Here is a 22,360-nt window from a genome sequence, read left to right as displayed (position 1 = left end):
AATACCCTGGTGCCAATGACCAAAAATATAATTAGTGGAAGAGGCTTGCAGCAAAACTTCTGACTGAGCCAACACAAATTAAAGTAACATACTGATCTCCACCATAGGCACAACTGTAACAGCCTTTCCATTAGTCCCTCTGCTTGTCCACCTGTGTATCTTCTCTTTTTTGATCAAGAATATACACTAATGTTTCCTATTTCAAAAAAATGTGAAAATTATATATGACCTCCACAGGTTTTGTTATTTTCATTTATTAATGTCAATAATAAATTCAGCTAGAATGGGTATAAAGAGCTGATTTCATAGGAGTCATGGCAGTTGGGATGTTTCCAAGTGTAAAAAGTTTGAGCATCACCACGAAGCACAGTCGAAGACTACATGGACGAGGTTATTCTATCTTATGGTCTTACCCAAAAAGGTTTTTAAAACATGTTATTTGTTGCCTTATGCACTGTGCTTCTCTCTAATTTATTGATTACTCATAATAATCAAGCAGCTTTGTAGAAGAGAAGCATGATGAGGCAGGTTAAATGGGAAGTAGGCAAAATATTGTAATTTGCTAAGATTTTCCCAATCATATTTTACAACAAAAATAGAATGAGTAATGAAACCATGACAGATACTTTGTAACATTCTCTAGAGTGTCCAATTCAGTGTCATATAAAATATACTAGATATAGAATGACAAGGATCTGATCAGCTGTGTAAATGTCCAGATGTCTCTGTGAGTATTGCATATTATTCTATGAACTATAGAGCAAATGCAGATGGCTTCTTAGTTTTGTTCCTGTCACGTATGTTAACTGCTCCTCACTTCCTCCACACCTCTCTTTCTCTGGCTTGCATCCAGTAAGGGAATTTGGGAAAAATAAAACCAATGTTAACTTTAAGCTGAGGCAAACATGAAGTAATGCTATCTTCAAGAAATGATTACATATTTCATTTCAGCATAAATTGGAACAAGTTTGGTGGATTATCTACTCGCTTGGATTATTCACACATTTTTGAGCTGGTGGCACATACTCTATCCAGGATTCTTCATCATCTAGATCCTGGAAGAACTGGAATAAGGCATAGGCCTCTTTCAATTTTTCATGATGTGCAGCTGCCAGGTCTTGGACATTCAGGAAACGCTCGTTGACATTATCTTTTTTCTCCATAATCTGATCAACGTTGAAAGTCCCGCTGGAGGGCAAATCCGCAGCCAATGTATTCAGGTCCTTGAGTGCATCCTAGAAAGTCTCAGGATACTCAGTGAATAGTATAGTATAGGCATTACTCAGATCCCACGCTTTAAAAACAGCTGGTCTGGCTCAAAGATTGGGCCAAATGGATTGATTGCTTTTAAAGATATGGAGTTTGATTATGTGTTATACATGTTAGCATATGTTCAGGTTGGAGAAGGGCCATATGTGGGAGCAATAGAGGTAGCATGACTACATTACTCAAACTGTACATTTAGCCTGTGTCCTGTTTCTCCTTCTGATGTTTTCAGTATTTGCCTTCTCTCCTCAGCTAAAAAAGAAAATCAGCCGGGTGCGGTGGCTCATGCCTGTAATCCCAGCACTTTGGGAGGCCAAGACGGGTGGATCAAGAGGTCAGGAGTGCAAGATCACCATGGACAACATGGTGAAACCCCTTCTGTACTAAAAACACAAAAATTAGCTGGGCATGCTGGCGTGTGCCTGTAATCCCAGCTACTTGGGAGGCTGAGGCAGAAGAATTGCTTGAACTGGTACCAAAAAAAAAAAAAAAAAGGAAAATCTTGGTGGGCAATCATTTGTTCCCATACAAGACTGTCTTATACTGACTTTGACAGCCACAGATTGATTGATTTGACAGTACCAACTTTGGCAGCCACAGATCGATTGATTCAATATTCAGCAAGAACTACTCTATGGGCAACATTCTTAGCTGCCCATTGAACACACCTATCTCTTCTGTGTCTACTCCTATTCTAACCCAGCCCTTAGTGATGTCACAGGAAACATCACCAAGTCCCAAGGCCTTTGACTTCCTGCCTTTTCTGTGTGTGTCTGTATTATCAAGTAAAGTGATAATTATAAAATTCTTTAGTATAAAATTAACAACTGTCAGCCTTTTTATCACTGCTCTCAGCACAAATTTTTGGTTGCTATTAGGATGCAACTGGAATCCCTGACAGGATTTCCAGAGTGTATGTGTAGTTCAACTTCATTTCACATGCCCCCATCTGATTTTTTGTTTGTAATTCTATAAAGTAAACTTCTACTTTCTTTCAAATACCAGATCAAATATATAGCTTAAAGATAATTGGCTTATATGTATGCATCAGTAAAAGATAAAAAAGATAGTTTTTAGAGTCCACTTTCTGGAATCTTAGAGTCTACAGTTTAGTGATAATTGATTATCAGTGACAGTTTTAATGTCTTCACAGCCCATTAATTTTACCTAGTTAAAATGACTGCTGGTTGAGAACACTAAGAACAATTTTGCAAGGCTACGTTTTCAAATGGTCTCCTAAGACAGGAGGGAGAAAAGCCAGAAATGTTTCTATTCTGCCCAGAGGAGAGGAATCCCAGCACTACTTACCTCTTGAGCCAACATCTCTGTCTCCAATAGCTGATGCTTCTTGAGTAGGTTTCCTGCTGAAGCCAAGTCCCTGGCCTGATCTTTCATGGCCAGCAATGTCTCTGCCTGAAAATAGAGAAATAAGTAATAAAGCTGCCAGGTGAAACTGCCTTTAAGGAGAATAAGATCAGCAGCTATGTCCCCAAACTTTTCCCAGGAAAGTTCAAGGAAATTGCCCATGTATAAATTCATTTGTCTGACAAGTATGTATTAAACTCTTGTGCCTCTACTCTTTCCGGGTGCAATTACCTCTGAGAGCCAGAACTCAAAGTCCCGGATGCTTGTGTTGAACCTCTGTTGACGACTGGCCTCATTGAGCTTCTGCCCTTTGTCAGTTGTTCTCTTAAGCAGATGATCCCAATGTTCCTTCAGCCGTTCGAGTTGCTCCTAACCCAAGGACAGTGAGGAGTCATTACAATCTTTAGGATCCTGGGCCCTGTGACTACTTGAAAGAATAATGTAGGAAGGTTGTGAAGGCAGGAACTAGCCAAAATTTGCTGATACTTGAATATCATACATTTCAAACCAGTTATACTTTATCTGGGAAAACAATAGGAGTTGTTGGACAAAAGAGAAAGTTTAAAAAAGGGTCTTGTGTTGAGTAAAGAGACTGACATACAAATGCCAAAATGTAAAACAAGCATGATAAGACTTTGGAATTAAGCCTGAAGCTTTCTTAGGGTTCCAGGTACTGAGTATGATGGGAGTGATAAGGTCTGGGCATAACTCCTTTTCTCCTTCTTTGTGCAACAGTCAGAGGGAAGACTGTTGTTCTGTGATATGGTCACACAACATATTTTATATTTCTACTAATGGAACATTAAAGTCTCAGGATACAAAATCAATGTGCAAAAATCACAAGCATTCTTATACACCAATAACAGACAAACAGAGAGCCAAATCATGAGTGAACTCCCATTCACAATTGCTTCAAAGAGAATAAAATACCTAGGAATCCAGCTTACAAGGGATGTGAAGGACCTCTTCAAGGAGAACTACAAACTACTGCTCAATGAAATAAAAGAGGATACAAACAAATGGAAGAATATTCCATGCTCATGGGTAGGAAGAATCAATATCATGAAAGTGGCCATACTGCCCAAGGTAATTTATAGATTCAAGGACATCCCCATCAAGCTACCAATGACTTTCTTCACAGAATTGGAAAAAACTACTTTAAAGTTCATATGGAACCAAAAAAGAGCCCACATTGCCAAGTTAATCCTAAGCCAAAAGAACAAAGCTGGAGGCATCACGCTACCTGACTTCAAACTATACTACAAGGCTACAGTAACCAAAACAGCATGGTACTGGTACCAAAACAGAGATGTAGATCAATGGAACAGAACAGAGCCCTCAGAAATAATGCCACATATCTACAACTATCTGATCTTTGACAAACCTGAGAAAAACAAGCAATGGGGAAAGGATTCCCTATTTAATAAATGGTGCTGGGAAAACTGGCTAGCCATATGTAGAAAGCTGAAACTGGATCCCTTCCTTACACCTTATACAAAAATTAATTCAAGATGGATTAAAGACTTACATGGTAGACCTAAAACCATAAAAACCCTAGAGGAAAACCCAGGCAATACCATTCAGGACATAGGCATGGGCAAGGACTTCATGTCTAAAACACCAAAAGCAATGGCAACAGAAGCCAAAATGATAAATGGGATCTAATTAAACTAAAGACCTTCTGCACAGCAAAAGAAACTACCATCAGAGTGAACAGGCAACCTACAGAATGGGAGAAAATTTTTGCAATCCACTCATCTGACAAATGGCTAATATCCAGAATCTACAAAGAACTCAAACAAATTTACACGAAAAAAACAACCCCATCAACAAATGGGTGAAGGATATGAACAGACACTTCTCAAAAGAAGACATTTATGCAGCCAAAAGACACATGAAAAAATGCTCATCATCACTGGCCATCAGAGAAATGCAAATCAAAACCACAATGAGATACCATCGCACACCAGTTAGAATGGCAATCATTAAAAAGTCAGGAAACAACAGGTGCTGGAGAGGATGTGAAGAAATAGGAACACTTTTACACTGTTGGTAGGACTGTAAACTAGTTCAACCATTGTGGAAGACAGTGTGGCAATTCCTCAGGGATCTAGAACTAGAAATACCATTTGACCCAGCCATCCCATTTCTGGGTATATACCCAAACTATTATAAATCATGCTGCTATAAAGACACATGCACACATATGTTTATTGTGGCACTATTCACAATAGCAAAGATTTGGAACCAAGCCAAATGTCCAACAATGATAGACTGGATTAAGAAAATGTGGCACGTATACACCATGGAATACTATGCAGCCAGAAAAAAGGATGAGTTCATGTCCTTTGTAGGGACATGGATGAAGCTGGAAACCATCATTCTCAGCAAACTATCGCAAGGACAAAAAACCAAACACCGCATCTTCTCACTCATAGGTGGGAATTGAACAATGAGAACACATAGACACAGGAAGGGGAACATCATACACCGGGGACTGTTGTGGGGTGGGGGGCGGGGGGAGGGATAGCATTAGGAGATATACCTAATGCTAAATGACGAGTTAATGGGTGCAGCACACCAACATGGCACATGTATACATATGTAACAAACCTGCACATTGTGCACATGTACCCTAAAACTTAAAGTATAATAATAATAAAATTAAAAAAAAAAAAAAGAGTAAACAGTTCCTCTTCATGTGACTTTGTAGCCCAAAACTCATCCTGAGCTTTACCTTCATGGCCTCTTCATTGCCATCACAAGCGCTACGCTCAATCAGGGAGTTCCCCAGGTTGATGACGCCGTTCACCTGGTCAGATCGGCCATAGACTTCATTTGCAAAGGTCTGGTGTTTCAGATATTTCCTCTGAAGGGAAAACGAAACAGAAATTATATTATCTTTTTTATTTATGGAGACAAGATAAGGTAAATTTTATTTAAAAGGAAGGGCTAATATTTCTATCATAACTGAGGTGATGGTGACTTCCGAAGAACCTGCTCCACATCAGACTCTGAAGTCTCTGAGAGCAGGCATGGTAGCCTCAACAGTCAGAAAGTGTTAAAGTATCAAGGGTGATGACTATCCAACCAACAAGCTCGGAATGGTGAAATTTTCCAAGGTTCCTATTTTGAACTTGCCTGAATGTTAGTGGGGTCTTTGTAGGATTCATCACAGGCTGTGGGCAGCATCTCACTGATCCATTCTTCCAGCTCCTCAAGGTCTCGGTAGAATTGTTTTAGGTCGGCATAGTCTCCAAGCTTTGTCCGCTCAGCAATCAGTTGTGCTTTGAGAGCCTTCCACCTACAGGATGGAGCCAGATCACTCTATGCCCTCCTCTACCCTTCCCATGCTCTGATGCCATATCCATAAATCTTCCCATTTGCCAACATGCCTCTTTTCTTCTCACATAGTCTTATTATTTTCATTATAAAATGCAGTGCTAAAGCCAGTTAATTTCTAAGGTATCTTTCATCTTTCATGTCTTTCATTCTATAAATCTAAGTCAGAAAGTCTGCATAGGTGTCAAGATAGTTTTAGGCACCTAGAAATGACAGGAAGTCAGAGTATTCCCCCATCTCAATGCTAGCAAAGAGGTCAGTTTGCTACATCTTCCTGTAGCACATAAAACAATCACTCAGGCCTGACCTGTCTAGTACACGTTGGAGCCGAGCAGCAATCTCTTCTTTGGCATAGTGTTCATCAGCAATGAGGCGCTCAGCAAAATGTTCTAGGTCAGTGATCTTCCCTTCCTAAATAAAGGAAAAGGAAAGAGCCCAGATGCCTGGAGATTAGGCCCTTGGTGCAATCCCAGACTCCCTCCTAGAAAAGAATGAAGGTATCCTTTGTGGATTCAGAAGATATACTCAGGGTCAAACAATAAATGCCTTATAGGGAGGTGGGTTTCAACTTAATAGGAGGAGAAACATCTAATAACGGGCTACTTGTATGGTACGGAGTTCCCTAAAGAACAGACACTTCTCATGACCATTGTAGAGGGTGAATCCTGTATTGAGTGAGATGATGAAATGACTATTTCATCAATCCTAAAAGTCAGAGTTTAGAATGCTGGATTTAAAGTAAGAGAGTCCACTTGCTGCCTGTGACTTGGGTGAAACAATGTCAAGTGTCAGGTTGCCCTGCCTGCCTCAGTTTTTCTGTGAGAAGCAAACAAGAATCAGGGCTGGGCACAGTGGCTCACTCCTGTAATCTCAGCACTTTGGGAGGCCGAGGTAGGTAGATCACTTGAGGTCAGGAGTTCGAGACCAGCCTGGCTAACACGGTGAAACCCTGTTTCTGCTAAAAGTACAAAAATTAGCTGGGCGTGGTGGTGGGTGTCTATAATCCCAGCTACTCTGGAGGCTGAGGCAGGAGAATCACTTGAACCCAGGAGGCAGAGGTTGCAGTCAGCTGAGATCACAGCACTGCACTCCAGCCTGAGTGACAGAATGAGACTCCATCTCAAAAAAAAAAAAAAAAGTAAACCAAAATGTTTGTAAATTATAAAACCAGACAAATGTGTAGGATTTCTGTTATTATTACTACGGATTATTATTTTAACTCCTTTACTAGTCATTATTACCTGGGCAGTGATTGCTTTGTCCAAATCGTCCCGTTTCTTCATCAGGGCCTCCAGACTGTCCAAGGAACCTTTGTCATCTGACCTCAGGGAATTCTCACGTGCCACCATCCAGCTCTCAACTTGATCACAGTTCCCTTGGAACATCTATGAGGAATTAAATGAGAGGAGTATGGTATAGTCCAGGTGGTGTGGAGGAAATGATGTTACACCTCTTTCATGATCGTGACACAAAGGGTTTTACAAGGAGTACTTACCATCTTTCAAGAAACACTCATGTGACCAATCTTATCCGTACTGGAACTTTTCCTCTTTTCCAAACATACACTTTATATTTATGTATAAGCTACCTCCAATTCCTGGGGTGCTATTTCCTACTTCTTAAACCTTGTTAATATTGGCTGGTCATTTCCTTAAGACTTTGTGAAATGTTAACCTTCAGGGTAGCCTGTGACACAACCACTTACCTCCCCCGAAAGCTTTAATCACTTCTTGTTCTTTAGCCTCAAAGCACTCGTACATTTTGGTTTATTAATAATCATCTCACTGTACTAGTAAAATTTATCTATATGTCTAATTTCACTATTTAAGAAATGGGAAACTATCTTACTAATCTTTGTGGCACTCTGAGCCTCCACAGAGTAGAGTCTCAACAAAAATCAGCCAATCAATTCATCAATCAATTAACAAATGATAATCAACCCACCTCATGCTCAGGACTGATCACCATCTTGTTTGGCTCTTCTAATAGGAAAGAGCAGAGAATATGACAATGATCGGTATAGAAAGCATAGTACAATGCTAGGTAATTCAGAGATGAGCTCCCTTTGTGTTTTTATCATGGAAAGTCTAGTAAACTGAGCCTGTAATGACCATATGAAATTGCATAGGAGAAACAGACTACTGAACCTGCTTAACAATTGGGAAATTTGCTGTACCTGCAACTCCAGGCACTGGTCTAGGATCTTCTTGCGTTGTTCCCAAGCCTTCTCCAAATCATCTCTCTCTAGCCTGACAGATTGAAGCTTTTTTTCAATTTCAGGGCTAGCATGGTGCCCACTGTCTATAAGTTCTGCACCGAAGTCCTCTAAGGCCTGGAAGGTGGGAGCCTCTGCCTCCATGTCAGCACGGTGCTCCTGTGAGAAAAAGGGGGAAGAAATCAGTGAGGCCAACTCCATTGGAAATTTTAAAATTAGTAGAGGTTTCAGGTCAACTGATCAGTGGCTATGGCTTTTGTAATTTTACCCGATGTCTCTCCAGCAAGATCTCTACGCCAGTTAAGTCTTCGGCCAGCTCCTGTGATGATACCATGCCACCAATGCTGCTGATCCAATTCTGCAGATCCCTAGATAAACAGACACATTGGAATTGACAAGAAAATGTTGCAACTTGCTACAGTGCTGTTTGTCTTACAGTTTTCCATTCTCTAGAAAACATTTCCAGAATAACATTTTTTATATGGCTTTATATGCTTTACAGATCTTAGGTTTGCTGTTTTTATTATATCACCTAATGATAACAATCCCTTGTATTTGAAAGCCTCTTCACTTTTATTATCTTTTTCAATTCTTGCAGTAATCTTGCAGAGATTCTGGAAATTTTTTGTTTTCATTATGGAGATAAAGAAGTCAGCTTAGAAAAGATAATTAATTTGCCTATGTGATATAACTAAAAGCAGACATCTTCAGTAGAACCTAGACCTCTGGAATCCTGGACTGTTATATATTTCATATTTCTGTTGGTTACTGTTCCTTTTAAGTGGTTTCTAGGGTTTGAAGATACATCTTATTACAGAGTCTCAAAGAAATCATGTCTTTCCTTTTACTTTTATTCTCAGGTCAATCTAGCACATATTTTGGCCAACATACACATACACACACAGGCCTCCACACTGTTGATTAAATCAAGGTCTATTTCCCTACCCTTTTAGTAGTCAGGAAGTTAGACAAGCAAAACTAAGGTCTATCTTCTTAAAAGGCAAAATTTAACCACGCATTAACTGTAAAGCATATATGGTGGATAAATTAAGCATCTCATAAAGAATGTCATTACTCTTGTTTGCTCAATAGGAACCCTTAGCTCTAGGAAAGAGAGGTCTCTTCTTTTGTAAATTTATTTATTCAAGCAACTAAGTTTTATTGGGTGCTTACTAAGTACCAAACCTTGTGAAAAAGGCATATCTGTGCCTTCTAGGAACTCATACTTTAGGTTAAGAATGGATAAAAACAAAACAAAACAAAACAAAAAACAAACAAAAAACAGAGTATAGGAACTAATAGCAATTAAAAAACAAAACTGAAAGCAAAAGTATCATATAGGGGTAAAATAAGATATTAATGTTGCTCAGGGGTGGGAACACTACTTTGAAATACTGAGGAGTACAGCTTTATAAATGGAAGGAAGCACCATTGGAATGGGTGTGGGTGCTATTTATTTAAACTGTGTCAAAAACTATAGCTTTCTAGTGCTGAATTGGGGAGGGGATTTCCAAGAGGAACTAGTCATTTGCCAAAATTTGCCTCCTTTTTTCTTGAAAAGCATTGCATTGAGAGCTACGACTTCCTGGACCCTCAACTCTAATGCTCCTCCCAGCAGACTGATGTGATAGAGCCGAACGTGGGAACTGTTCCACAAAGTATATGTTTGAGAGGTGAATTTTGGATTGTGATAATGTCTAGACTTTAGTAAGATATTCACAGTTCTCTGGAATTTGGTCCCAATATTTTTAAGTTTATCTCTTAATACTTCTCCTTACCACCCCCTCCCCAAACATGTTCTTATGCTTATTCTTCTTTTCTCATGATTATGTCTTTGTTTGCACAGTTCAGTCTACATGAATTATTTTCTCTTCTGTTAAAAGTTTGACTGATAAGGTGTAATAAAATGTTACTTTATCTACAGTGCATCATCTATTCTACCCGACTCTGAATTCACACTGCTGTTTGTTACAATGTGTGTTTTGGGCCTCATTATGTTCTACCACAGTTATTTGTATTCAACAGAATACTGAATACAGTAGAAGACTGAATCCTACTGTCTCTTCAGTAGAACAAAAAAGCTTCCACATTATAGAAGCTTACTTAATTGGCCTAGATGGCTTCATACTCTTTCAAACTTTGTATTTTATTGCTTCTAGTTTCAAATCTGAAATTTTTTATGCCTTGCAAGAGGTGAGACTTGAACATAGCAGTGCCCTCCAAAACCAGCAATGAACAGCATCTGTACCCAGACTGCTCCTAGACAGTCTACTTAGAGGCCAGACATGGAAATTACCCACCCCACTCTACCTGGCCTTGCTGAGGAACAGGTAGAATTTCTGGGCCTCATTTAGGCTCTCCTTATGCTCCTTTGTACGCCCCTGCAGGTCTTCCCAGGCCTCATTCAGCTCCATTTTCTGTCTCTGCAGGTCCTCAGTGGCATCTGGATGGGACTCACTGAGCCGCTCTGCTGTCTCCCCCAGTATGATCACCTGGGGAGGTACAATACCTCTGATAATCAGCCTAGAGACACACCTGAATCTTAGCAAAAGGAGAATCCTGAGTCCCAGTATTCAGCTCCTCAAATAGACATCAGTGATGTACAAGTATGTCATAATAGTTTACGAAATAATATCAACCTTTTAGTCCATATAACTCCCTAAGGTAGTTATAATCGGCATTACCATACTTCTTTTTAAAAATAAGAGGGTTGTGGGGAAGAGTGGTTAAGTGACTCTGCTGATTAGTGGCAACCTCAATTAGGAAACCCAAGGGTCTTGATTCTTCATGCGAGGAGCTTCTTTTTGCTCTGCATGATAATGCCAAGCCTCTGAGTGTATCTGACAAGTTGCAGAGTACACTTTTGGGTTGAAACAGAATTAAACAACTCATTCAATTCCTTGCTAAGAAAAACATGCACCATACTCAGATATTGGCCTGATCATCCTGGGTATGGACATTTGCTATTTCTCCTGGGCTACTGGCCTCCACCTAGCTGCCACAAGATCTGGTCACTTGTAACCCACCAAAGAGACAAGGGGATATAGGGTGCTCACTCAGACAGCAGGAATTTAACAAGTTTTTTCCCCATGTTAATGGTCATGGGGCATATCCTTTTCATGGTCTTGCCTTAGGGACAGTGTACAAGAATAAATATGGCACAGGACAAAGAGAAATATAAGAATACAAGACTGAAAAAGAGAACCAAAGAAGAGGGCATTGGTATAGGGCTAAATATAAAGTGGAAAGTGTTGGAAAAGCTTTGAAGGACCTGTCTCACCTTATCTCCCAGGGGTATGAGGTCCCTTTCAAAGCCCTCATGCCGTCGCTGAAGAGCCTGAACACTGAACAGATCTGAGCCAGGGTCTGCAGCACTGAGGGCCTGGCATTTCTTCTCAATCTGCTCCTTCGTATCATCTGCTTCTCTGGTATACAAGATAGTAGAGAGTTCAAAAGTAAGGATATGTACCAGAGGCAAGCTCACGGGGATCACAAGAAAGTTATCATCACTACCACTCACCACCCTCCCACCCCCACCCAACCCCAACCAATTATCATCATTGTTTTTTATGTGCTAGAAACTTAGGCTCATTTAATCTTCACAACTCCAAGAAGCATAATTACTATTACTATTCCCATTATATAGATCAGAAAACTGAGGACTAAAGAGGTTAAGTATTTTCTCAAGATTATACCACTGCTGAATGGTGGAGCCTAAGCTTGAACCAGGCCATCTGACGGCAGTCACATGCTTAACCATCATATTCCATAGCTTTCTGTCTTAAGCATTCTACACACATAGACCTGTCTGAGTCTGTTTTTCCTTCCCTGCATCATCAAAAATACATTTATACACAATGAAGGTGTTTGGTTTCTGTTTTGTTTGTTTGTGTACTTTTTTGTATGTGTCTTTGTGTTTCTTAGTTTGAAAATCAAACAAGAAAAATGTTGAATGAGCTGATAGTCAATGTGATGTCTGTTGCCCTCTACTGTCAGCTTCTAGTTCAGAAATGTAACTACTTAAACCTCTTGTTTCAACTTCAAGTTTCTTTCTTTCTGTTTTGATTTTAAAGATAGGGGTCTCACTGTTGCAATAGGCTGGAGTGCAATGGCGTGATCAAGGCTCACTGTAGCCTCAGCCTCCTGGCTCAAGTGATCCTCCCAGCTCAACCTCCCAAGTAGATGGGACCATAGGCCTGTGCCACCACATTGGACTAATTTTTCATTTTTTATTTTTTGTGGAGACAATGTCTTGCTTTGTTGCCCAGGTTGGTCTACAACTCTCGGCCTAAAGCAATCCTCCTGCCTCGGCCACCCAAAGTGCTGGGATTACAGCTGTGAGCCACTGCCCTCAGCCTAAGTTTTATTCATTTTCATGGAAACATATATAGACTACTAATTATGTTCCAAGGCCCAAGCCTAGGCTTTAGAAAATTGAAGCTAGTTGTCTGGGAGTATCCTGTTTGCGAAGTGAGAATTATACTACTAAAAAACCTAATTTTCTATTGGTACATTGTCTCCATCTCAGAAAGAAAGACTATAGTATGGTTCCACCATAGTAATAGACTTAGAAGTTTAGTGAGTGGGTTTTAAAGCAGCACTGCTTTTTCGAGTTATAATTATTACCTGTGAAACACTTCAACAGCATGGGCACTGCCCAGCAGCTGCCGCTGTTCATCTGCAAGCCTCTGCAAGGAACCCCAGCGGGCATTCAATTCCTAAAAGAGGCAAAAACATCAGACTTGAGATGGAGAACTAACTCACATGGCTCAGTGGTGTCTGAAGACCAGACAAGATTTAAACCATAGTTGTTTTTACGTTATTTTCTTCAGAAATTGCATAGCTTTGCTTCTTTCTTGGACAGCTTGAGCTTGGGCCTCATTTTTGCCAATGCAGCAGAGAAAGTGATTTCTTCCCAAACTGATGTTAAAGGGTGAAACCATCAACTCTGGAGCAGTAATAAGTGCTTGCTATTACAAAGACTACACTGTAAACTCCAAAAAATGAGTGGAAAGTGTTGCCTTGGTAGTTAGAAGTGATCACATTTCTCTAAGACACACAATTCTGTATCCTGAATTGAATAAACCAGGTAGCCTCTTAAAGACCTACTTTCTATAGGGGGTAAGTACATTGTTCCCCTTCATATTTCTTCACCTTCTTATCCCATAACAACCACTATAAAAACAGGCAGAAAACTCATCCTCACTGACTTATGGCAATCCAGAGAACTAGACTGAACATTTATTAATGTTCATTAGATCTTTTATGGAATCATAGATCCAGATCTGAATCAGGTCAAGAATGACCTCTCCTCTATCTCTACTGACCTATATTCTCCTTCTTCAGCACGTTGATCAGAACCTGTGTCTTCCAGTAAACTTTCTTGATCAACCTCTTCCCACTATCAAAGCTTCTTTATCTGCATTGTCTTTGCATTCATGTAATTGAGAATTTCTTGTGTGTGTGACAGTGAAAGGGAGGTGAGTATGTGTTGTAATTTAAGAATTTTAGGTCACTTCAAATGTATATATTCCAAAATTGCAATTCAAATTCAATTATATTATTGGGTGGACATGTAAGGAAAAACTTTAGTTTAATTTGATATAGCCCGGGACAGAAGATTAAGAAGAGGTTTCGATATTGTAATTTGGATATTGTGCTATCCAATATTTGCTTTTCAGATATAGAAACTGAGGTTTTTAGAAATGAAGAGACTTGTCTGAGGACACACAGTCAGACAAGAATACAGCTACAGCTATGATGTAAATCTAATTTACCTAATGTCCAGTGTAATATTATCTAAACCTCCTAATCCTGCCTCTTAAAGCTACGTCTTAATTTCTGCTACCAATACTTTTGTCTCCTTTCCCACCCCATCCATGAAATGACATATGTGAGGGCATGGAGGGCACTCAATATATGTTAACAAATGAGGCTGCTTTAATTAAGTTAATTTAGACAACAAAAATACAGGGACTATTTGGGCTATTGTCTTTGGCCTTTCCTGTGGCTAATTCCACACTGCTGTTACCTTCTGCACGTTCTAGTGGATCTGCAGAATATAAAGTTCCATGTTGAAGTGAAATGAGGACTCCCAAAGCCCAACCTGGTAGTGAGGAGGAATGGAGGGAGCCTTAGTTACCTGCCGTATTTGAGCTCCTTCTGGTGTTAGAAGTCCTTCAAATAGTAGATCATCAGCTACCTTGTTGATATCTCTTAGCCGAGGCTCATTGGTCTTCAAATCCTGAATGGGAAAATTCATCCAAAGCAGTGTAAATCCCCTAATCAAGAATCTACCATACTTACCTGTCCATCTCTGCCCCTACTTGGCTAAATAGCAAAACATTGCTAACATCACCGTAATACACACCAAGCTCCTCCCTCCAATCCACCACTGAGAAGAGTATCCTTAAAGATCTTGACACCTAGTGGCTGTCCAAAACTTGTCAAGATAACTATTATTTATCTGCAGTATGAAGCATAGCCATTTTTCTAGATTTCTTAAAATCTCCCCTGGATTAAGTTACACCATTAGAGGGATTGATACCTGAGCTGTGTAACATCCTTTTCTACCAGTACAAACTCCAGCTTTAAAGATTTCTTTAACTGAGTTATTATCTGCCTATATTATGAGATCTTGTAAGAAACAGCTCTAGGGAGTGCTCTCTCTCTCTCTCTCTCTCTCTCTCTCTGTGTGTGTGTGTGTGTGTGTGTGTGTGTGTTAAATCCCATGTGGAAGATATCAAAAGAAAAAGAAAGAAAAGAAGGACTGTACACTCATTGCTAGTTCAGATAATGGAAAAAAATCTAAGGTAGAAAGAATGTTGAAAGGGTTTTAGGTAGGCAAAAAATTAGAAATTATTTGTCAAGTCAGGTTCTTCCTTTTTCCACCCCAAACTCTGCCCCATAATTAAACTTTACACATGGTACAACAATACCTTATCCCAACCTGGGCACTGGAAACAAAGTATAGTATAGGGCAAGTTGTGAAGAACTCAGGAAGACCAGCACTCCGGTGAGGATTTTGGAGTGGCAGACACTGAAGGCTGCAGTTAGGGTAACTAGTTTTCTCTGCATTTCCCTTCCAATTATTAACAACTACAATACCTAGAGGGAGATCTCAGCCACAGAGTTGCCAATAGCTTTGGGGAGAATATTTAACAAGTGTGAAATAAATTAAAAGATCATGTAGGATACGCTGTGGGATAAAAGGAAACAATGACAACCTTCAAAAAGGTGTCTGGAGAAGGTTCCTCTTTCTCACCTTTTGGAACTCATCAAAATTTTTCTGCAGCTCCCAAACATCATCTAGTTCCACCCCAGTGTTTTCTGCCTTTTTCTCTTGAATCCATTCCAGCATGTCTCCTGCCTCATAGGCCAATAAAAATTCATTATAACGTTGCAATAGACGACGTCTGCGTTCTTCTGCCCGATCCAAGAGGGAGCGGTATCTGGATGGAGAATTGGGAAAAGTGGAATAAAAGAAGGAGAAAATACAGAAGAGTAGAGGCTGAGTGACAAACATAGAGAAAAAAGGAACAAAAATGAAAGGGAAAACAAATCAAAAGCAAAAGAACAGTAGAAGAGAGGAGGAAATAAACATAGAAGGAAAACAGCCTTGGGGGCAAAAAGATAAACACATAGTATTGCATTTAAAAATAGTAAAAATGCCAGTGACCCAATAGTATGACCGGCAACATTCCTTTCCCATTTCATAAAAGTGACATTTTTACATGGTAACTGACAACTGGATATGAAAAGCCTGGCATAGTAAACAAAGTTCATATAGAGGTCAGGAGACTTTAATAACCTTTAAAGAATGTGGGACAGGGAATCAGAAGAGCTCTGTGAATTGTCTGACCTCAGGAAATTGATGGAATGATTCTCGGGTTGCCTTTCCTCAAAAAGAAATTGAAACATTTAAAAGATTCTAGGTTTACTTTCAATTCTTAAAATCTTCAAATTTTCTGTGGCATCTCAAATCTAACAGATGCAGGGTCATGAGAAGAAATGTCATCGGCCAAAAATGTCTGGCCAAATACTGTTCAGTTCTCCAGGCTCTAGAACTTACTGGTTCTCAATCTGCTCCTGGCGCTGGGTGATGTTGCCTGGCTCTTCTCGTCGCCGCTGTGGGAGCATAGGGAACTCATCGTGGGCCAGTCTTTTGACATAGACAGCTGGGACAAAGCCCTGATGATCGTCAGCTTCCACCTTCCACCAGTCCTGAAGGGAGAGCACATCCCCACTTCTTCATTAATTCTTGGAAAAGCAACAGACGGGAGAGACTTCAACACTAAGTCTCTTGGCCCAGGCACTGGTTAATGGCAAAGATAAGCTAACCATGTCTAATGAGTGGCACATAATTTTCATATATGACCAAGAATTGAAATGAAGAATTGCATAGACAAGCCCCTAAAATCAAGTAACTTGATACCTAATGTTAGACCCTTAACTTTGGAGAGGTTTTCAAACACCCAAGACAGCTCTTTTAATGATGGGGCACTTTGTTCATGAGGAATTTACGAAACACACATGGAGCCAGGCTCTAGCTGGATTTCTTGGCAGTGGATCGTTTGTGTAAGAGGATATTGCACAAAAATGTCTTCTCTCCTATTCTTCTTGCAGAGGTCTGAAAAATGTGAATTGCTCTGACATTTATATACCTGAGTGTTATTTTATTTTTTATTTTTGAACTGTTGCCACATCTACCACAACTCTGAGGTTAATTTCCTCAAAAAATAATGAAGAGGCCTAGACAAAGAAAAAAGGGACTGGCACACATTATTTGATAATGAAACATCTGCCGCTCCGAACATTTACTTGTCTTTGGAATAACTATAGCCCAAACTATTTTCTTTTCTTCTTAAGAATTTTTGTAGATTAATTAGGTATCAGAGTATAAAAAATTACTTCAGTTTTTATGAAAAATATATTTAAAAATCTCAACCAATATTTTATCACTGTTCTCCCAGGCACAAGATCTAAAGAAAATCAAGTTGACAAGACTCATCTTTTAGTAGGCTCCTTCTAACCCCAGACATTGTTATTTCATCACTAGAAATACTGGCACAGAAGAGGAACAAGCAAAGAGGAAGAAAGAAAGAGACAGCTTAGCCCTTTAAGTATATTATAGAATTTCCACTCATACTTTCTATATCTTTGGGCTAATTATGTAACTTCAATTCTTTATGATTTTAACAGCAACATTGGGATTATAATTCCAAAAGATATGTATAGGATCCTGCAAAATTTCTACAGGAAAAATACTACTTAATCAGTTATAGTTATTCAAGAAATAAAATAATAAAATAAATGTTAGATGGTAAAAATATGAATAGCTGGCAGAATTGGAAGAGATGGTTCTGAAAGAGCCACTTTTTGATGGAAAGATTAGAAGGAAAAGTCACCTTATTGATGGAACTGAGCAGCGTTAAGACATCACCTTTCTTCATGGTGACTTCTCGGGGGCTGCGGGCCTGGAAGTCATATAAAGCCATGACCCTTTGTTCTCCAGCAGCTCCCTCCACTGGTGCAGCCTGTTGTTGCTGAACAAAAACAGGAAGCAGGTGTCAGTCACTCACTGGAAATATCTCCCTGTACAGCTTACCAGGGATGAGCAGTCCTTTAATCTTCCCAGGAGAAAAGAGCCTCTGGCTGGAACCTCTTACTTGGCTGCAGAGATTAAAGTATGTGGTCTTCAGAGAGACCGCTCCATTCTGACACTTACCGGTGACAGGCAGGTTGGGAACTATAAACCCAAAGCAAGGAAGCAAATACATAATTTGTCAGAAACGTATTAAATGCTCTAAGCCATCAGTTCTTAAAATGGGAGGAGTACATTTTAAGAAGTGTACCCCTTAAGAAGGTCCAAAAGGATTATACACATCAACATTTCAGAAAATTGTTTGAGAAAGTGAAAAGACCTGCTGTCTGTCATCACCTTTCCCTGTACCTCCAGTGATAATTCTTCCCACTCCTTCTGGCCTTTAAGTTACTATGTCAGGAGCTCCGGACCTTCTATTTGAGATATGAGTGATCAATAGCACAGGAAAGGCTACAGAATTTTAAAAATTGAGAACATTAACTGAGATCATTAAAAATATCTTGTGTCTCTGTTTAGTAAGCAGCCTGCTTTCTAAGGTAGAATTTTCTCTGATTTTTACTTTCTGCCAATTTCATGTCTCTGAGAAATCAAGCAAAGCATAACCCCTCTTCCTAAGCATAACCCCTTCCTCAGGTTGGAGTTGAATATGCACCTCCGCCGACAGAGCCCTCTGATTTCATCTCCTTTAGGTTACATGTTTCCTCATACCACACAATGTATAAATCCTTCTGTTCTTGTTTAGGCACCCACTGTGCAGAGCCTGGTGAAGGCACAGTATAGGAGGTCTGTAAATATACACTGATTTGACAGACTGAAACTACGTCTTTTGTTTACTCTGAATGTGTGGATTAACAGCCTCTCATTAGAAAGAATTCCTTGAAGGTAAGAAGTGTGTCTCTTTTTTCTACCACTACATACAGTAGACATTGTTATAACATTTATTTGATTCCAGTTCAATTAATCTTCATGACACCGAGTTTGGCCTTGTACCTGAGCCATTCTCATATTCTCAACCAATTGCGTCTTCCATTCTCACATTCTTAACCAATTGCATTTTCCACAAAACTTGATTGTTTTGTGCCTCAGTGCATTTGCTCTCATGGTTTATTGACTAGAAAAACCCTTATACTCTTTCTCTGCACAGTAAACTACCCATCTGTCTTTCCTTAATAATTCACATCAGGTGGTTTCCCTTAGCTTATGAAAATGTTCCTATTTTCCAGTACTGTTATTTCAAGAGAACACAAGAGTCCTTTCTTTGAGACTCTTTGTCCTGTTCATACATCTATTATATGCATTTACTGTTAAACATTTGGCCTCCTAATAGACTGTAATTTTCCTGCAAATCAGGATTTTTTATTCATACTTACATATAGTAGACATTTAATAAGTTTTGGCATTGAAAATTAAGAAACAAAAGAAGGGAATAAAGAAGAAAGATAAGAAGGAGAGATATAAATGAAGAAAAGTAAGAAAGAAAGAAGGGTAGAAATATAAAAGGAAGGAAAGAGGAAAGCCAAAAATACATCAATGAAGACATGATACCATTTATCAAAAACTTTTGGACAAAGTCTCCTTTGGGCTAAATTGTGGATGCTACAGTTCCTGCATACAAGGGTCATAGAACTTAGTGTTTTCTTTGTCATTGTTTTTGGGGTTGTAGAAAGTAAAACATCAGCAATAAAGACAATTTCTTTTTCTCTGTGGTGGGAAGCATGAATCCTGTCTTCACTAAGTTAGTCTTACCTGGCAGGCATTTGCCTGATTCCGTAGAGCTTTCATACTGTCTCCAAATGAATTGAGATCTAATAGAAAGGCCTCATGCTTCTTTAGAAGAGCCTGCATTTATTGATGGAAGATCATCAGAATGAATATAGGAGGAACACTATTATTTCAACTACTATTATTTTGGGTTATGCTATTTGTCTTAAATCCTGGTAAAAGCTACTTTCCATCTATTATAAAGTTCTTTTTAACCCTAAATTTGCAAGCATGAAGGAAATAGAAGTTAATAAATTATAATTTCAATATGTTTACTAAAATCAAAATTAACTCAAACTTGCAAAAGTATTTTTATCAACACAGATTATAGCTGAAAAGAGGATGCTGTTGATACTGTTACTTTATAGGATAGACATTAGCGTAACTTAAAATATTCATACCAATTATTTCTAGTGCCAAAGGTTTGTGAAATACTATACCAACTTCCTATAGGACAATGTGCAAAACAAATAAATGGATAAAAAGTGTGATTATAACCTTTGCGGTTCTTCTTGCCCCAACATAGCTATCCAATTTTATTTTAATCAAGTAATTAAGGTGTCTCTATCTTAAAACCATGATTAATTTATAAATGCTCAAGGTTACTCTGGAAGGTTTAGGATGGGATTATGACTATGACTCTGATCACACTTTTTTGATTTCAATAATCTCTAAAGAATATATGAATCTCTATGGGATGACAAAAATGTAGCATATCTTTTGGGATTCCTGTCAACTCTGAGGGAGTCTCAGCAGATGAAGGCCAAAGGCGACCACTCTGGAAACCCCAAATAATCTGGCAGAATCTGTAGCTATCCCACAACCTAAGCAAACCCTAAATTGATAATTTGGTTGCATTTGTTAAGGATTCACAATGTTAAATCCACCCCCACCTTACCCCAGCTGCTTCTTCATCAGCCCCATAGTTAGTATTATCTACAATAGGCTCCTTCTCTCTGATCCATGTTTCTGCTTCATGCAAGTCAGCCAAGTACTGCTGGAACTGGACATTGCCTTCAAGATCATTTTGTCGCCTAGCAGCTCGAGCCCGGAGAGACTCCATATTCTGGTTCAAACTCTTGACCCTAGAGGCCACATCTTCTGCAGCAAAGTGTCCTATGGAGTAATTATAGAAAAGGTGAGTATGATCCTCATGAGTGTTTACCATACTCTAATCCTTTTGGTACCTTGGAAAAGAGAAAGGAAGTGATAAAAATGGTATCTTATTTAGTCAATGTTATATTTTTCTTGAGTTACCTGGGAATTGAAATATCCTAAGTGAGATTAAGTAAAAAAAGGTACTAATGGGAGATATGCATGTGGTGGTGAATGGGTTGGTATTGTCTGACAAATACAGACTTGAAAACAGAATACTAATGTGTGGGTGATTAAGTGGTCTAAAATCATGTCTTCTTTAAATGAAGCAGAAAAATCAGCTGATTTCCATTTCTTCCCATAAAGGAGTTATTATTGTGAGAGTTGCTCTTCCACCCTAAACAACTAGAAAACAGGAAAAGCTGTAAAATAAAATGATTTTCAGACAATGGAGAGAGGACTGTGATTCCTGAGAGAAGGGAAATAAATGAGATATGTTCTGTAACTGCCAAGCTTATGCCTCGGGAGGTTTCTGGGCTGTAGGCCTGGGGAGTTAACCCAAATAGAACCACCAGTCACGCTGAATTGAGGACACAGAGATCAACATTTGGGAAAGACAAGAGAACTAGAACTTGTGAGGCTGAGTGTCAAAGAGAAGGGTGTTATAGAGAGAGACAGAACTTTTCAGAGAAGTTCCCTAGAGTATTTGTCTGATTACTCATATGCACACATGTATAAGGAAATCCTGGAGGGTGAGAAAAGAATGACTTAAAAGCAGTGGCCAAACAACTTCTAGGCCTCAATTAAGAATGAAAATAGTTAACATTCCACTCATCAAAGTGGAAAAATATTGTAATACATGAGATAGGGTCCTCAGAAGAGTAACATATCTCAATATTATGCTCATCTCTAAATCAGTCCCCGAATAAATCCTGCCCCAGGAGTACCATAACAAAGCAGATCCAAGAAGCTCAACAATCACCGAGCTGAAGAAACAAGGAAAACCCCATCAAGTTATAGCATAATCAAATTGTTTAATACCAGTGATAAAGAGAAAAGCTTTAAAACAGTTTGAGGGGGAAAAAAAGACATATTACATACAGAGGAGCAAAGATCATGATGACAGCAGACTTCTTATCAGAAGCCTGCAAAGTCAGAAGACAAGGCAGCGCATCTTTAAAGTACTGGAAGAAAGAAGTTGTCAACCGAGAATTTTATATGTAGTGAAAATAGATTTCAAAAAGGAAGGTAGAATGAAGACCTTTAGATGAACAAAAGTCTAGAGAGTTTATGGATAGAAGACCTGCAGTATAAGGAATGTTAGATGAAGTTCTTCAAGTAGAAGAAAAATAATACAAATGAAAATATTAACCTAAAGAAAGAAATGAAGAACACTGGAAATGGGAAATATGAGGGTGAATTTTTTCTCATTTAATAATCTCATTCAAAACCGGTTGGCTACCAAAGCAAAAATAATGATGTTGAATTATAGGGTTTATAACATGTAAAAATTTAAAATATGTGACACCAATAGCACAAGGGTGAAAACAAATGGAAGTATCAATTTAAGAATCTTATATTAAACATGAAATGCATAATATTATTTGAAATTAGACTATGATAGATTAAAAAAACTATATTTTAATTCCTGGAATAGTGGCTCTCAAATCTGCGCTTTTGTGATCCCTTTACAATTTTAAAAATTATTAAGG

The 22,360-nt window shown here is 38.9% G+C and overlaps 1 protein-coding gene across 1 annotated transcript in view; it reads right to left on the bottom strand.

The window, feature by feature from the left end:
- The window catches only part of SPTA1 (spectrin alpha, erythrocytic 1), an 84,953-nt gene that overhangs the window by 27,715 nt on the left and 34,878 nt on the right, over window positions 1–22,360 (bottom strand). Inside the window, exons 19-36 of the mRNA XM_054497331.1 lie at window positions 20,452–20,669; window positions 19,539–19,631; window positions 17,596–17,733; window positions 16,260–16,411; window positions 15,453–15,639; window positions 14,331–14,432; window positions 12,815–12,906; window positions 11,469–11,613; window positions 10,499–10,680; window positions 8,457–8,556; window positions 8,150–8,347; window positions 7,215–7,358; window positions 6,281–6,384; window positions 5,773–5,935; window positions 5,369–5,500; window positions 2,863–3,000; window positions 2,575–2,679; window positions 1,027–1,235 (exon numbers count right to left, since the gene is read on the bottom strand). Coding sequence (XP_054353306.1) covers window positions 1,027–1,235; window positions 2,575–2,679; window positions 2,863–3,000; window positions 5,369–5,500; window positions 5,773–5,935; window positions 6,281–6,384; window positions 7,215–7,358; window positions 8,150–8,347; window positions 8,457–8,556; window positions 10,499–10,680; window positions 11,469–11,613; window positions 12,815–12,906; window positions 14,331–14,432; window positions 15,453–15,639; window positions 16,260–16,411; window positions 17,596–17,733; window positions 19,539–19,631; window positions 20,452–20,669 — 2,602 coding nt within the window. The remainder of the gene's footprint in view (window positions 1–1,026; window positions 1,236–2,574; window positions 2,680–2,862; window positions 3,001–5,368; window positions 5,501–5,772; window positions 5,936–6,280; window positions 6,385–7,214; window positions 7,359–8,149; window positions 8,348–8,456; window positions 8,557–10,498; window positions 10,681–11,468; window positions 11,614–12,814; window positions 12,907–14,330; window positions 14,433–15,452; window positions 15,640–16,259; window positions 16,412–17,595; window positions 17,734–19,538; window positions 19,632–20,451; window positions 20,670–22,360) is intronic.

The sequence above is a fragment of the Pongo pygmaeus genome, chromosome 1 (assembly GCF_028885625.2).
Source record: "Pongo pygmaeus isolate AG05252 chromosome 1, NHGRI_mPonPyg2-v2.0_pri, whole genome shotgun sequence".
NCBI lineage: Eukaryota > Metazoa > Chordata > Mammalia > Primates > Hominidae > Pongo > Pongo pygmaeus.
Note: the sequence above shows the minus strand (reverse complement) of the source record. Positions and strands in the feature narration are given on the sequence as shown.